The sequence below is a fragment of the Elephantulus edwardii genome, unplaced genomic scaffold, assembly GCF_000299155.1.
Source record: "Elephantulus edwardii isolate Elephantulus edwardi_28Jun2011 unplaced genomic scaffold, EleEdw1.0 scaffold00006, whole genome shotgun sequence".
NCBI lineage: Eukaryota > Metazoa > Chordata > Mammalia > Macroscelidea > Macroscelididae > Elephantulus > Elephantulus edwardii.
In genome coordinates, this window is record NW_006399756.1 from 1,067,565 (window position 1) to 1,081,408 (window position 13,844).

The 13,844-nt window shown below is 56.2% G+C and overlaps 1 protein-coding gene across 1 annotated transcript in view; it reads right to left on the minus strand.

The window, feature by feature from the left end:
• DPYSL4 (dihydropyrimidinase-like 4) overlaps positions 1-2,925 on the minus strand; it is a 15,021-nt gene extending 12,096 nt beyond the window's left edge. Inside the window, exon 1 of the mRNA XM_006879859.1 lies at positions 2,887-2,925. Coding sequence (XP_006879921.1) covers positions 2,887-2,925 — 39 coding nt within the window. The remainder of the gene's footprint in view (positions 1-2,886) is intronic.
• Between the last annotated feature and the right edge of the window lie 10,919 nt (positions 2,926-13,844).

The window sequence follows — 13,844 nt, forward strand, 5'->3', positions numbered from 1 at the left end:
GTCTTACATCTGTGTGGGCGTCTGTGTGGACGTGAGCAGGTCTCTACAGGGAATGAAAGCAGAACACAGGAGGCAGCCCCCCCCCCCGTTCCCAGGGAAGGAGAATCTGGGGGAGGGACAATGACAGCACATTGACTGTGACAAAGGTGAGGGGACAGAGAGCACGGGAGAGGGTAAGGCTGCCTGGAGGAGGGCCGAGCAGAGGTCCGGTGGCTGTGGTCCTTCTGGGCAGGAACCCTGGAGTTGGGGGGGACCCCTGTGAGGAAAGGCAAGGCAGAGCTCCATGGGGTCTCTTAGGGAGTTCGCTCAGCCTGACATGTCTGTATCCACTCGGACTGCAGCGTAAGAGAGAATGACTGTGTTTAGTGGAAATGGGGCCCTTGCATAGCGGTTTCTGGGGTTGTACAGGTGAGAGCTGATGGCCCTTGGGCCAAGATTACAGATGTGGAAAGGAGCTGGGTACCAGGGAATGAGTTGGGGTTGGGGCTGTGCCTCAGGGAGGCTGCGGTTGAGTGGGGGTGGGGCTGGGTCCCAGAAAGGGTTGAGGGTAGTGGGAGTGGGGCTGGACCCCGGAGAAGCTGGGAGTGAGTGGAGGTGGGGCTGGGCCCCAGGGAGGGTGGGGGTGAGTGATGGTAGGGCTACACCCCAGAGAGGGTGGCCCCCCAGAGAGGGTGGCATAAGGAGCTGGGCAGCCATGACAGGCAGGAGCCAGGACCTATCAGGGTGATGCCTAGCTTTGCTTGTTTGTAGGCCTCTCTCTTGCTCCCCCCATGTGAACTAAGGGTCACAGGAACAGCTAGCCCAGCAGGGATGCGTGGCGTGAGGAGCTGGACGCTGGCCCTGAGAGGGAGGCATGGCCTCAGTGGAGGCCAGCGTGATAAGGGCTGGTAGCCAAGCACTAACGCCTCACAGCTTTCTCCTGGAGCTTGGGCTTAGCCCTGAGAACTGACCTGGGCAAGAAGGACTCAGGGTTTCCCCTAGACGGCCAACAGGCCACCCCAATGCACCCATACTGGCCTTTAGACTTCCATCAGCAACCAGCGGTCAAGAGGATAAACTGCCCCCGGCCAGCGGAGGTACACTGCGTGGGTAAGGTCCTGTGACGCTACACTCCCCCCTGACCTAGTCCAGATCGCTCGGACTGAATGTGACGTACCTCCGGTGCATAGTCCACTAGAGCAGACAGCACCCTGTGGAGGGGTCACACCTAGCCCCCTGCAGCTTCTGAGCTGGAGCACAGAAGGGGCTTTACATTTTAAATCATCTGAAAAATAGCCCAAGTCATGGATGCCGCAAGTCCAATGTTCATAAAGTCCTGACAGACTTCGCGTTGCACATGTGCGTGTGCATGTGAGCGTGTGCGTGCGGTTCAGCGTGTGCATGTGCGTGCCCATGCACGTGTGTGTCCACGTTGAGTGTGTGCATGTATGTGTATACACACCTGCATGTGTGCATGTATGCACGCGTGTGCACACGTGTGTGAGTGCCTGCGTGTGCGCGCGTATGCATGCGTATGCGCAGGTGTGTAAGCACTGTGCATGTGTGTGCATGCGCAGGTGTATGTGCGTGTGCACACATGCATGTGAGTGCCCATGTGCAGGTGAGCGTGCGTGCACGTGCATGTGTGCGTAGGTGTATGTGCGTGTGTATATGCATGCGTGAGTGCCTGCGCGTGCGTGCGTGTGTGTGCGCGTGTGCGGGCGCGCGCATGTGCAAGTCCGTGTGTTGTCTGTCGTCTGTCTTCTCTCCAGATCCAGGCAGTGGTGACAGACAACATACAGCAACAAAGAGGAGACTATCTCGCGCCTGCCCGTCACAGGAACGAGTGGCTCTGGTGTCCAGTACCACTCTCCGCAGTTGCTGGCCCTCTCCACCCCAGGCACCCACTGCCTGGCCCCTCGTGGACCTCGCGCACAGAACATCTGGTCAGCGTGGTAGCGGACCCAGCTAGGACCCTCCCGATTGCAGCCTGGCCCGGGTCTTCTGTGGCCAGAGCTGCCCACAGCAATCTCAGCCTTGGTGGGGGGACTGCGCATCTGGGTTCCATCACCACAGAGCCCTGACTGTTTTCAGCTCGACGATCAAGGGGAACCTTCTGGGTTTGGAAGCAGAAGAGCCTGGAGTGGGGGGGCGATGCTCTTTGAGGGGTTCATCTGAGAGTGTGAGAACCAATCAACCGCCCCCGCCTCACACAGCCAAATTTGCTGCTGACCCAGCCCAGGGTGAGGGCTCCCTCCTCGGCCATCTCCCGGCCTCCTGCACCAGGCCCGGTCCAGGCAGCGGCTCGTCCGAGGACGATCAGGCAGAAGAACTCTCAGCGTGGCCTGGCCAGATCGCCGCCCGCCCTCCAGGCACAGGCGGATTCCCACCCACTGGGTCCGGCCCTCCCACCTCCTTTGCCAGGCCTGGAGACAGCTTTGCCTCCTTACAGAGCAGGTGACCATCCGGCCACCAGGGGTATCGGCCACCCCCTCCCTGACAGCTGCGGAGAGAAGGTCTGATTACGGTCTGGCTCGCGCTCGCCCCGCCGGCTGTCCGGAGTCTGCGCGCCCCAGCTTCGTGGAGCGTCTGGGTGGCCAGGCTGCACCGCTTTGTCTCGGACAAAGAGCCCCGGCGCGCGGCGCGTCCCGGGGGAGCGGACGGCGGGCTGCGCCGGGCACCGAGTCTCCCCGCCCCTGGCCGTAGGCGGGTAACAAAGGCCTGGCTGCCGCTTGGGACCAGGAGGGCTGGCTCATCTGCTTTTCAAGTCTGGCCTCGGCGGCGGGACGGGGCGGGACGGGAAGAAGCCGGTGGGTGGGAAAGGCCTGCCCGGGACAGGGCCACAAGGCTGGGGACCGAGACGGGAGGAGGGTCCAGAGGCCAAGCCGCCGGCGAGGGGCCGCTCACCGTGAGCCGAGGGGTGTTCTTCTTGCCTTGGAAGGACATTCTGCTCGTTGTGCGTCGGGCCAAAGGGCTCGGCCCGCGGCCTGGCTCGGCGGGTAAGACCCGGGTCCCCGCGAGGAAGAGCGTGCGCGTGGGGGCGCAGGAGGCAGAGTGGGCGCGCGCGGGCAGCGCAGCTCCCGGGCCGTCCCGGCCCCGCCCCTCGGCCCGCCCCCCTAGGCCAGCTTCCGCCCATCGTCCCACCCATTGCCCCTCCATTGACCTGGGAGTACTCTGCCTTAGCTGTTTAGTGCGGGAGGGGACACAGACCTGCACGAGTAGGCCCACATGCATGCAACCCCAGGCCCAAATTTCGGCCAGTCAGGCCTGGTCCTGCCAGACACCCCTCAAGTGAGGGGCAGGAGTGAATCTTGGGAGGAGGGTGTGGGAGGTCACCAGCGTCCAGCCATGCTCCACCTCCTCTCTGCCTGCCAAGGTTAACTGGCTGCTCGCTCCTGGAACCTGGCCTCCCTCTTGGGAAGGTGTCTTGGAGGCCAGGCACAGGCTGCGGGCTAGGGCTGTGGAGACACCTTCTCATCTTCCTAGGGTTCCCCTGAGACTGGTCCCCGATCTACAGGTCACTGTGGGAAGGAAGCTCAGGTACAGGAGGGAGACAGGGACACATTGGCAGACAGAGAGACAGACATCAAGAGTGACGCAGAGCAGGACAGAGGAACCCAGACCAGGGCAAAAAGGACGCAGCCAGCCAGGTGGGGACAGAGGACAAGGGGTGCTGGGCGACCTGAGGCTAGGTCATGGCACTAAAGTTCGCTGCCCTACATCCCCTCTGAGAAATGGGAGAGGATGAGTGTGATTCCCGCCCACAGTGCTGTGCTGGTGCAGGATGGGGGGTGGGACCGTATCCTTTTTGGCCTGGTGCCACCATCCACGCCACATGCCCTGTGGCCACTACCTGCAGTGTGCGCTGAAGCCCTGGGATTTGAAGGCAGCCCTGGGGACTTGCTGGTCTTTCTAAGTTTCTATGCTGGAGTGCTCACCAACCCTCAGACTCTACAGGCCCCCAAGACACTAAGCTGCATTGTATTGGGGGCCCCGACTCTGGTCAGGGGAGTTGACCTCAAGCTTCCCTGGACTCTGAGAGGTCATGGAGGTTTGGGAAACCCTGGCAAGGCTTTTCAGAGCCCACAGGCCACCCCTGCCCCTCAGTTGACCAGGAGCATAGCTGGTGCTGTCCACGAACCGAGTGCTGAACATGGAAGCAGGGAGCACCCTTTGCTCCAGCTGCCATGCGCCCTGGGAAATCACCTTTTCGGAAAACTCAGCCCCAACACAGGCTCTGTGGGAGGCACCATGCCTGCTAGGAGGTCCCAGGTCCCCAACATGTAGCAAGTATGGAGGGCGATGTGGACCCTGAAAGGCAAGGCTCCTGGGCTGTCCAGGTGCTGTCATGAGTCAGCCACGCAGACTGATTTTCAAGGAAACACACTGGCCCCTGGTTCTGAACAGCACAGGGCACTACTGAGCAGTCTCCCTGCTGCAGGTCCCAGGGCTGACAGCACTGGGGTGTCAGGAGCTCAAGGCCAGTGGTCCTCCACCTGCTACCGCAAATTATCAGCCATGAATGTTTTTACTCACATATGCTGGAGCATCTGCGGCCAGTGCAAAGCATCTTACTCCTGAATGAAAACGTTTGAGGTCCCAGAATTCATCAGGTTCACACTTGACAAGTGTGCCAGGGATGCATCCTATCTCCACACCTTTTCATTCTATGTGCGGAACAGATCATTTGGGAAACTGGGCTTTATGAGGAGGAAGGTGACATCAGGACTGGAGGACTCATCAACAACCTGTATTATGTAAATGACACAACCTTCATTGCTGAAACTGAGGAGGACCTGAAGCGCCAGCTGTAGAAAGTCAAGGACTGTAGTTTTCAGTATGGATTGAAGTTCAATATCAAGATGACAAAGATTCTCACCACTGGGCCAATTGGCAGCACCATGATGGATGGAGAAGATGGTTGTTAACAGTTACAGCTTGCTCGGCTCCACAATCAACACTCTTGACACAAGCAGTCAGGAAATCAAAAGACAAATTGCATGAGGTAAAGCTGTCAGGGACCTCTCCAGAATACTGAGAAATAACAATGTCAGAGTAAGTTGCATCTGATCCAGGCCAGGGTCTTTGCAATCACTTGCTATGCATCAGAGAGCTGGACAATGACTAAGGATGACAGAAGAAGAATTGATGCCTTTGAGTTGTGCTGGAGGAAAGTCTTGAACGTACTATAGACCACCAAGAAAACAAATAGGCCTGTTTTGGATAGGGTAAAACCAAGTTTCTCCTTGGAGGTTGGATTTTGAAGCTCCATCTCACATTACACACGATGCCAGGAGAGATCGGTCTTTAGAGAAGGACATCGTGCTTGGAAGGGTGAAGGACAGGAGAGGAAGACTCGGGATGAGATGTTTTGATACAGTGACTCGGGCAGCGAGGGTAGATGTGTTGGAGTGAGTGAGCTGGCTCAGGACAGGGCAGGCTTCAGGGCTGTTGAACACAGGGTCACTATGAGTCACAAGGTGACTCGACGGCACACAACAACCACACCACCACTGGAAGCAGCTTCACCTGTGGCTGACCTAGGTGCTGTGGCCACCTGGAACTCTGAAGCTTTCTTTCCTGGGATAGCAATGCTCCGTGATGAGGCTGCCGGATGGTGGACTGTCCCAGAAGGCAGACCCCTGACCCCTTAGTGGTGTGGAGAGAGGGGTTCATGTTTTACAAACAGACGCTGGATGCAGGAGTGACCAGCACAGCTGATGCATCCAAACACTAACGCACTGAGGGAGGGGAAGCGGAGGAAATGGCAATGCTTGGAGATTGGAAACAATTTTTTAATTAAAACTATACAATGATTTACAAGTGAATAAAAATTCTCTGGTATATATCATAGAAATCACAATACAAAAATATATGTAAAATTCTGTAGTTGATCACCGTACAAACCCATGGAGGCCTGTGAACACTGAGTTCAGCACTGACAGTTACAGGTGACGTGTACAAAGTGTGGCTGTTGGGACACAGGCTGCCTATGCAGGGCTATAAGGACACAAGTCCAACTGGGGTTTTGCATACATTTACAATAGAGTTTTTTTAGTTTAAAAAATATACAGTACACAAATATATTATTTGGTACATATATTCACAATATGGTTTTCCTGAGCCGAAACACAATTCCATTACTGTGTTACACAAACCACCCACGCGAGGTCTGTGATGACGCAGAGCCCGCCCACACCCTCAGGCCCACCTGCTCCTCCACGGTGTTGCAGCTCACCAGTCATGTAAGGCACGTGGGTATCCTGAAGGCCGCAGCTTCTGCCAGAGCACTTTCAGGGGCCACTGGTTATGGTCCCCAAACATGGACCACAAGCTTGTGGGACAGAGACTCACCACGGCTGTCAACCCCAGAAAGTGCCATCCAGGGAACTTCAGTCCAGACCCGGGCGCGGTGGCCACGTCACCAGGCGGAGGACCACACTGACGATCACTGTGAAGGGTCCTCTTCCAGGCCTCTCCCCTAGCTCTGGGGGTGATGCCTTAAACAGACTCCCCATCTGCAGGGGAACCCACTACAGCCTGGAGGTCTGAATGCAGGTGTGCTCCAGCTTCAGAAGCTGCACCCCATCCTGCAGAGGCCTGAGTGTGTGGAGTGAGGTGCTCACTGGCCGGCAGGAATCAGGGTCAAGTTTTGCATGGGCCCCTCTCCCTTTTGGAAGCAGCTCCACATTTCAATCAGAAGAGAAGGTGATACACACATGGATAGAAGCCAAGCCAATGGCTGCTGGGGGAGACCAGGGCTGGGAAGTCTGTGATCAGGAGGACCGGGTGGGCCAGTGTGGGCGCGGTTAGGACACTCCCTGAGCAGCTGTCCCTCTCCTTGCCATGACATCTCATGGGTGAGTGACAGCAGCTTCGCAGCCTTGGCTGTCCTTGCACCTCTCTCCTCTCCACTGTTTGCCTTTTAAATTGCAATATGGTTATGAATGCCTCGGGGCGGGAGAGAGGGTCTTCAGACGTCTGTACAGCATGCAGAAGTGTGATGGCCCAACAGGGAAGGAGACTGCGAGCCTGGGCCGGCTTATGCCATCTCACGTTCTGAGCAGTGACCCTGGCGGGCAGCATCCACCTGGGCACATGCTGCTTTAGATTGTGCAGCGAGGGCAGAGGCAGTTTCTGGCCTGCCCAGCTGTTCACCCACAGCTCACTGGGCTGCTGCCCTTCCACTGAGAACACAGCATGTGTCAGGAGGAACGCGACAGAGCGAGCGTGGACAGAAGTCTGCAGCTCGGGTTCGTGCCCCACCGGCGGGCAGGGGTGGGAGCCCAGCGTATGTGGTGCTGATGCTGATGGAGGAAGCACGTCTTGATGGTGCACTTTCCGTCAGGGATTCTGTGTCTGCGTGTCAGATCCTCTCAGCATCCTGCCCTCACCCTGCTGTCCTTGGCCCCAGAGAGGAACATTTTCTCTGACACAAACGCAAAACGAAGCAAACATGTCCACCGCCCAGCTCTTACAGAATGCAGCTGGCTTCTCTGTACACTTGTCCTGTCCATCCCACCTTCCAGACGCTTCCACCAAGCTCAGACCCTGTGCGTGCACGCCCCCGCCCCCAGTACAGCAGCAGCCAATCACACAGAAGCTGAGGCAGCTGACCAGCTAGTGAGTGGGAGGGGCTCCATCTCGGGTGGGCACGCCCCTGGGTGGGGTCCTCACAGTGACCTGGGCTCCGTCAGGTGCTCCTTTCTCTGTGTCAAAGGTGAAGAAGACAATTTGTGTTAGAGCCCTAAGGACAGCGTGCATCTCAACCACAGGGGGCTCTGGACACGGCCATCAGGAGGCCCAAGCCATGTCTGCGCTGTGTAGACACCTCACTGGAGAGGATGGGGCAGCTCAAAGCTGCCCACTGCCCCTCATAAGTGCTCCAGAGTAGCAGAGCCTGGTCTGTGGCCCTGACTAAGGTCAGCTGCATGCCCTGGGCCTGCCACTAAGGCCACCCCTGTGCCCTGGTCTGTCCCACAGTGACTTTCCCATGGAGTCCTCTTCAGGGCTCAGAAGGACCTCTGCTAGACACAGATTTCCCCTTTTAAGTTTCAAGGTTTTGCACAAGTTCTGGAGGGTGATCAAGGTGCGCTAACAGGCATGTGCAGTCTCCATGCCTCCTTTCTGGTCACTGACCCAGCTTCTTGCCTGTCCCTACGCTCAGCCCGTGGCCACATCCTCAACCAGGTGGATGTCCCAGGCCACTGGGGCGCCTGCCCTGGTCTGCGGTAGGTGGTACACATCAGCATGCTCACAGGCTGGGGTACCAGCACCCCTGATGGAGGGCTCCCGTGCTGGCAAGCATGGACAAGTTTGGAGCTGTGGAGGGGGCGGGGCTGCCACAGCAGAGGGAGGACAGCCCCGCCTGCCCCTTCGTGCAGTGGGCCATGCTGGGAGGGAGCTCTCAGTGGCTCTGGGCAGGGGCAGCACCAATGTGACAAGAGGACACAGGTGCCCAGCAGGCCCTGCAGCGACCTCAGGGGCTTTGTGCGTGCTGGAGCAAGGGCCCCTGGGAGAGTGAGACGCAGAGGCAGGGCTGGAATTACCCACCCTGGCCTCATGCATATGGATGAGGAGGAGCGTGATTTATGTCCCAACAGAGCGCAGACTGTGCCAGCTGTGCCTGGCCTAGGACTGCCAGGGAGATGGTAATGTTTGGAAACTGGGAGGGACGGGCAACAAATACCCTCCTGCTCCAAGGAATTGTGCTTGGACCAGGGATCACGGCAGATGGTGTGCCCTGCAGCCCAAGCCGCGTAGAAATCCTAAACACATGCTGGACCAGGGGGCCACAACCTCACACAGGGATTCTAGGGAGAACCAAGTATTCCAGGGGGGACATGCTTGACCAGGAGGCCAGGACCCCATACAGCAATTAGGGGGTCAGCCCAGGCCAAGATGCCTGAGAGTTTGGCTTCCAGACATGGGTGGTGGGGGAGAGGCAATGCTGACTCCACTCCTGGTGAGCCTGAAGCCCTCACAAATGTGTTTCCAGATCGTGGAGGACACGTGGAGGTTCCCCCGCAAGCCCAGTTTGTTTGAACATTTTGGTCAGATATTTTCAACAGAAGACACATGGTGACAACAGTCTGTTTGGGGCTAAGGACTCTGTCCCAAAGCTCTGATTTTGGAGCCTCTTAAAAGTGGGCCTGCCTGAGGTAGATCCAGGCTGCCCCCTCCTCATCCCTGCCCCAGCTGGAAGCTGTGACTAGGACGGAAGACCCATTATCGTTCATGAGGGAGGCTCCAGGGTGCCCTCCACACAGACCCTGCTCCAGCCCACTCGGTACCACTGGGAGCTACTGCCCGCTGCCATCACTACCTAGAAGCGCCCGTGGTGGTCCCAGGGGTGTCGTTAGAGTGAGTATGTGGGTGCCTGATAGGGTGGGAGAGGGGCTGACCCTCTCTCCCTGACCCGTACTAGCTCTGCCCTCCTCCCACATGCTACTGGGTCCGAATGTAGGCCGGATGCCCAGTTAGTGGCCAAGCACCAGAATGTCCATGTAGAAGGCAGCACAGCCTTGCTCTGGAGAAGTGGGCTTGCTCTGTGTAGCCAATCCCAGGGTTTGGTGGGAGATGGTGGACAGAGACAGACTCACTGCCCGGCCCTATTCGTGGTGCCACATGCAGGGGTGAGCCGGGTCCAGAGAAGACACATGTTCCAACACGCCTGCACACGTGTCCGCGCCCTGGCTCAAACACACATGTCCCCATCTTAGCTGCTGCAGCTGCTTCGGCAGTGGGTGGGGGATGGGGCAGGGAACGGGGCAGGGGCTTCTGCTGACACTGACTCCTCCTTTATTAATGGCTTCATGGTCGTGTGAGAAAAAAAGCCCCATTACCGCTTTCAGCAAGACTTCCATCATGGACAGCAGACAGCTGGCCCGCAGGCCCGGAGAGCAGCGAGACAATGCACGAGGGGGTGGGAAACTGAGCTTTCAGCTCATTGTTCATTGTCTCAGCCCTGAGCCAACAGCCTGGAGACGCCTGAGAAGCAACCTCGGGGTGAGGGACAGACAAAGTTCTAAGGGAGTGACAAGGATGAATTCCAGGCTTCCCACAGACCCGCGCACCCTAGAAACACAGCAAGTGCCGAACTGGACGGTCCCATGCGAGTACATGTGTGTGTGCACTGGAAACAGTGCATGCTGCACCAGATGGCTGTGGACCCATTTGTATGTACGTGCACTAGAAACAGGATGGCTGCAGATCCATGTATGTGCGTGTGTGTGCACACACGTGTGTGCGTGCGTGCATGTGCACTGCAATAGCATGTGCTGAGATGGACTGATGTGAACCCTGTGCATGTGTGTGTGTGTACACGTGCAGAACTGGAAGGCTGTGCGCCGCATGGATGCATGTGCATAGATACACACGTGTGTGTGGTTGCAGGTTCCCTGCATGCCTGTGCACGTTCAATGTTTGTGCATGTGTGCACATGTGCATGTGGGACTGGCGTGTGCCTTGTGTGTGCACTCATGCATACGTGTGTAGCTGCAGGCCCTGTGGGCACTAGACAAATCTGGACCCTCTAGCTTTGCCCATACATCACCGGCGACTGTGTTCCTAGGTGGCTGCGGAGAGTGACGGCTACATGACCAAGTACCTTAGGAGGCTTGGAAGAACATTCCAGAAACACTGTTCACAGTGATGCAGGATGATGCAGCCCCAGCAACATCACAAAGTCCATCAGAGGAAGGGACAGGCGCAGGGGCCCACATGGCTGGACAGGGATGTGCAATGTGGAAACATCTGAAGGGTATGTTCAGCGTGGTCCTTCTTGTGACAAAGATTTCCAGAACAGCAAGGCACATGCCTTTCAGATCCACCAAGGGGGAGCTCTGAGTGGACCTTGTTGGGAGGGACGGGCAGTGAGGCGGGGAGGGCCGTGGGTAATGGGGGCACAGCTGTGAGGGGAGCAGGCCTTGTAGCCTGGGGCCAGTGTGTACCCTGCGGGGACACCACATGACCAAATCTATGTGCGGGGTGGGGTGGGGGCAATGCACAGGGCTTCCTGGAGGGGTGAGCGGCAGATGCAATGCCTGCGACAGCCTCCTACTGGTTAGCTCTGTGGTGCTTCCTTCAGGGTCGCCCCTCCCTGGCCAGGGCATCTCAGCACAGCTGCAGAGAGAGCTCCAGAGCCCAGGACAGAGCAGTCCCGGAATGCTCATGGTGGACTTGAACAAACCTCCCGGGGAAACACAGACCTCACAGCACCCACATATCCACTAGAAGGAACGGCTCTGGGCTGCGATGGGTGCCCTGCTCCAAACCTTCAGAAGGCACACAGCTCGCTAACCAGCTGCTGTGCAGGAGGGCCTGGTCTCGGACGAGTGCTCAGCAGTCCTCTGTCCACTGTCACCAACAAGCGGGCAGGAGTCGGCTGCTTGGTGGCTTCGGATGTAAGTGATGAGGGGCTGCTAACCTGAATCTTGAACCCCCAGGCAGAAAGGAGACCGGAGAGGGGACAGGCACTATCCCTGTGGCCCCACCACAGGCTATGGGAACTGGACATGTCCATATGGGGAGCTCAGAGCACCCACAGACACAGCTACTCCTCCTCGCTGCCCAGTGCCTGGCAGTGGGGCTGACTGAAGAGCAGCCAGGCAGAGACCCAGAGGAAGACTTCTTCCTGGGAGGGGCATGAACGGAGGCCATCCGTGCGCCAAAGAACGGATGGTCAGCCACACCCACACCCACACCAGAACTAACTCAGGCACTACTCTCAAAACACAGGTCCTAACACTGGCCTCCCCCCGGCTTCAGCCAGTCTTCCTGGGAAAGGAGCAGTGGCCTGGGCATGTGGTCACTTTCAGGCAGAAGCAGGAGGGGCCAAGATGCTTGGAGCATCTGCTGAGAGGCCGAGGGGAGAGAGCTGAGACAGACGGGAAGGCAGACAGACACCTGGACAGTTCCTGGACCGAAGCCTACAAAGTTCAGCCAGAGAACCACAGAGCCAGTACTCACTGCTTCATCCACAGCGGACCTGGGCGGGAGGGCAAGTGTGAGGCTAGTGGAAGTGGATGACTTTGAGGGGCACGAGAGTGAGGCAGGGAGGCACTGTTTGCCTAGCCCTGCACCCCACCCTGCAGTCTGAGGTTTGGTTCTTTCCCCACCCCCACCTCATCTACTGCCAGCCTAGGCTCAGCACCCACAACCACCCTGACCCTGAGCCGTGGGTGCCCAGCTGACTGCACTGCAGGTTGGTGCCTGCAGGGAGATGCTGAACTGCTTGCTTAGTCCTCCACCGGAGCTTTCCCAGCCACTTCAGGGATGTATTTGCCAACTGAGGTCCCAGACCCCAACAGACGGCCCAGGCAGCCAGCCAGGAGGCAAGGGTGCCCGGGCCTGGGGAAGTTGTGCTGATAACCCAAAGATTAAATGTCTCCAGAGGTTCAAACCCACCAGTGGTTCCATGAGGGAGACAGGTACTCTTCTGTGATGTGTAGACTTGAAACCCAGCGGAGGGTCAGCTATGAGTCAGCTCCAAGTCAAGGGCAATGCACTGAGTTTTGTTATACCGAATATATACAAATATATGTTGTTGCTGGTGCTGTTGTGTCGGCTGACTGAGTGACCGGCGCAGGACAGAACCACTCTCCCGTCCTGCACCATCCTTCATGCTCTGCTGGGCTTACGCGCACATGGCCTTTGTGGCGGACCACCTCCTGGAGGCTCCTCCTTTTATCCAGGACCTTCCACCAGCATGATGTCTTTGTCCAGAGATGGGCCTGTAACACACGCAAAGTATGGGAGACCAGGACTCACTGCTTCTCAAAAGCACTTTTTCAGGATAGACTTGTTTGTAAGTCAGGGTCTATTCCATACTCTTCACCAACATTAGAGTTCAAAGGCATCAATTCTTCTTAGGTCTTCCTTAGTCATCATCCACCTCTCACATGCATATGAAGTGACTGAAAATACTGCACTTTGGGGCAGGTACACCTTAGTCTTTAAAGTGGCACCCTTGTTCGTCAGCATTTTTTAAAGTGGTCTCTGGCAGATTTACCCACTGCAGAATGATGAGTGACTTTTTTAAAATGTTTTTTTATATCCTTTTTAAAGAATTTTTTTCATTTGAGTAAAGGTTTACAAATCATATTTGTTTTTCATACATTCATAAACATTTTGCTTTATAACATTAATTATCATTGATTAAATTAATGTCTAATCAGCCTTCATATAGTAGTGTTCACTGGACTTCCTTGTAAGCGTATGGATATAATCCTATCACTCACAATGTTGTACTTCAAGATGGACCTAGAAATTTCTTTTTTGACTATGAAAGCAACTCCATTTTTCCTCACCTTTTCGTCTCCAGAATAATATATCATATGATCATCTGACTCGAAATGCCCCATGCCAGTCCATCTCATCTCTCCAGTGCCTAGTATGTCAATATTTATGTGTTCCATTTCTTTCTTAACAATTTCTAATTTTCCTACATTCATGGTTCTCACATTCCATGTTCCAATTACTAGTGTCTGCTTACAACTGTTCCTCTTCCTTTGTATTTTCATGCTTGACAGTTCTACCTAGGTTGCCCTTTCTGTTCGTCTACGTGTGTTGTGTTGTACATAGGGTTTTCAGAGGCCTGCCATTTCAGAAGTGGATGGCCAATCCTTCTTCCTAGTCTGTCTTAATCTGAATGTTTAGATTTAGAGGATTATCTGACAGACAGCAATTTGTGGAGTAGTGAAAGATAAATCCCTGTTCTATGTTGAGCCAACTTCACTGTCTCTGACACACCTACCTCCATTACCCCAGTCACTGACTCAAGCCACATCACCCAGGGTCTTCCTCTCTTGTGTTGTCCCTTCATCCTTCCAAAGCATGATGTCCTTCTCCAAGGACTGGTCCCT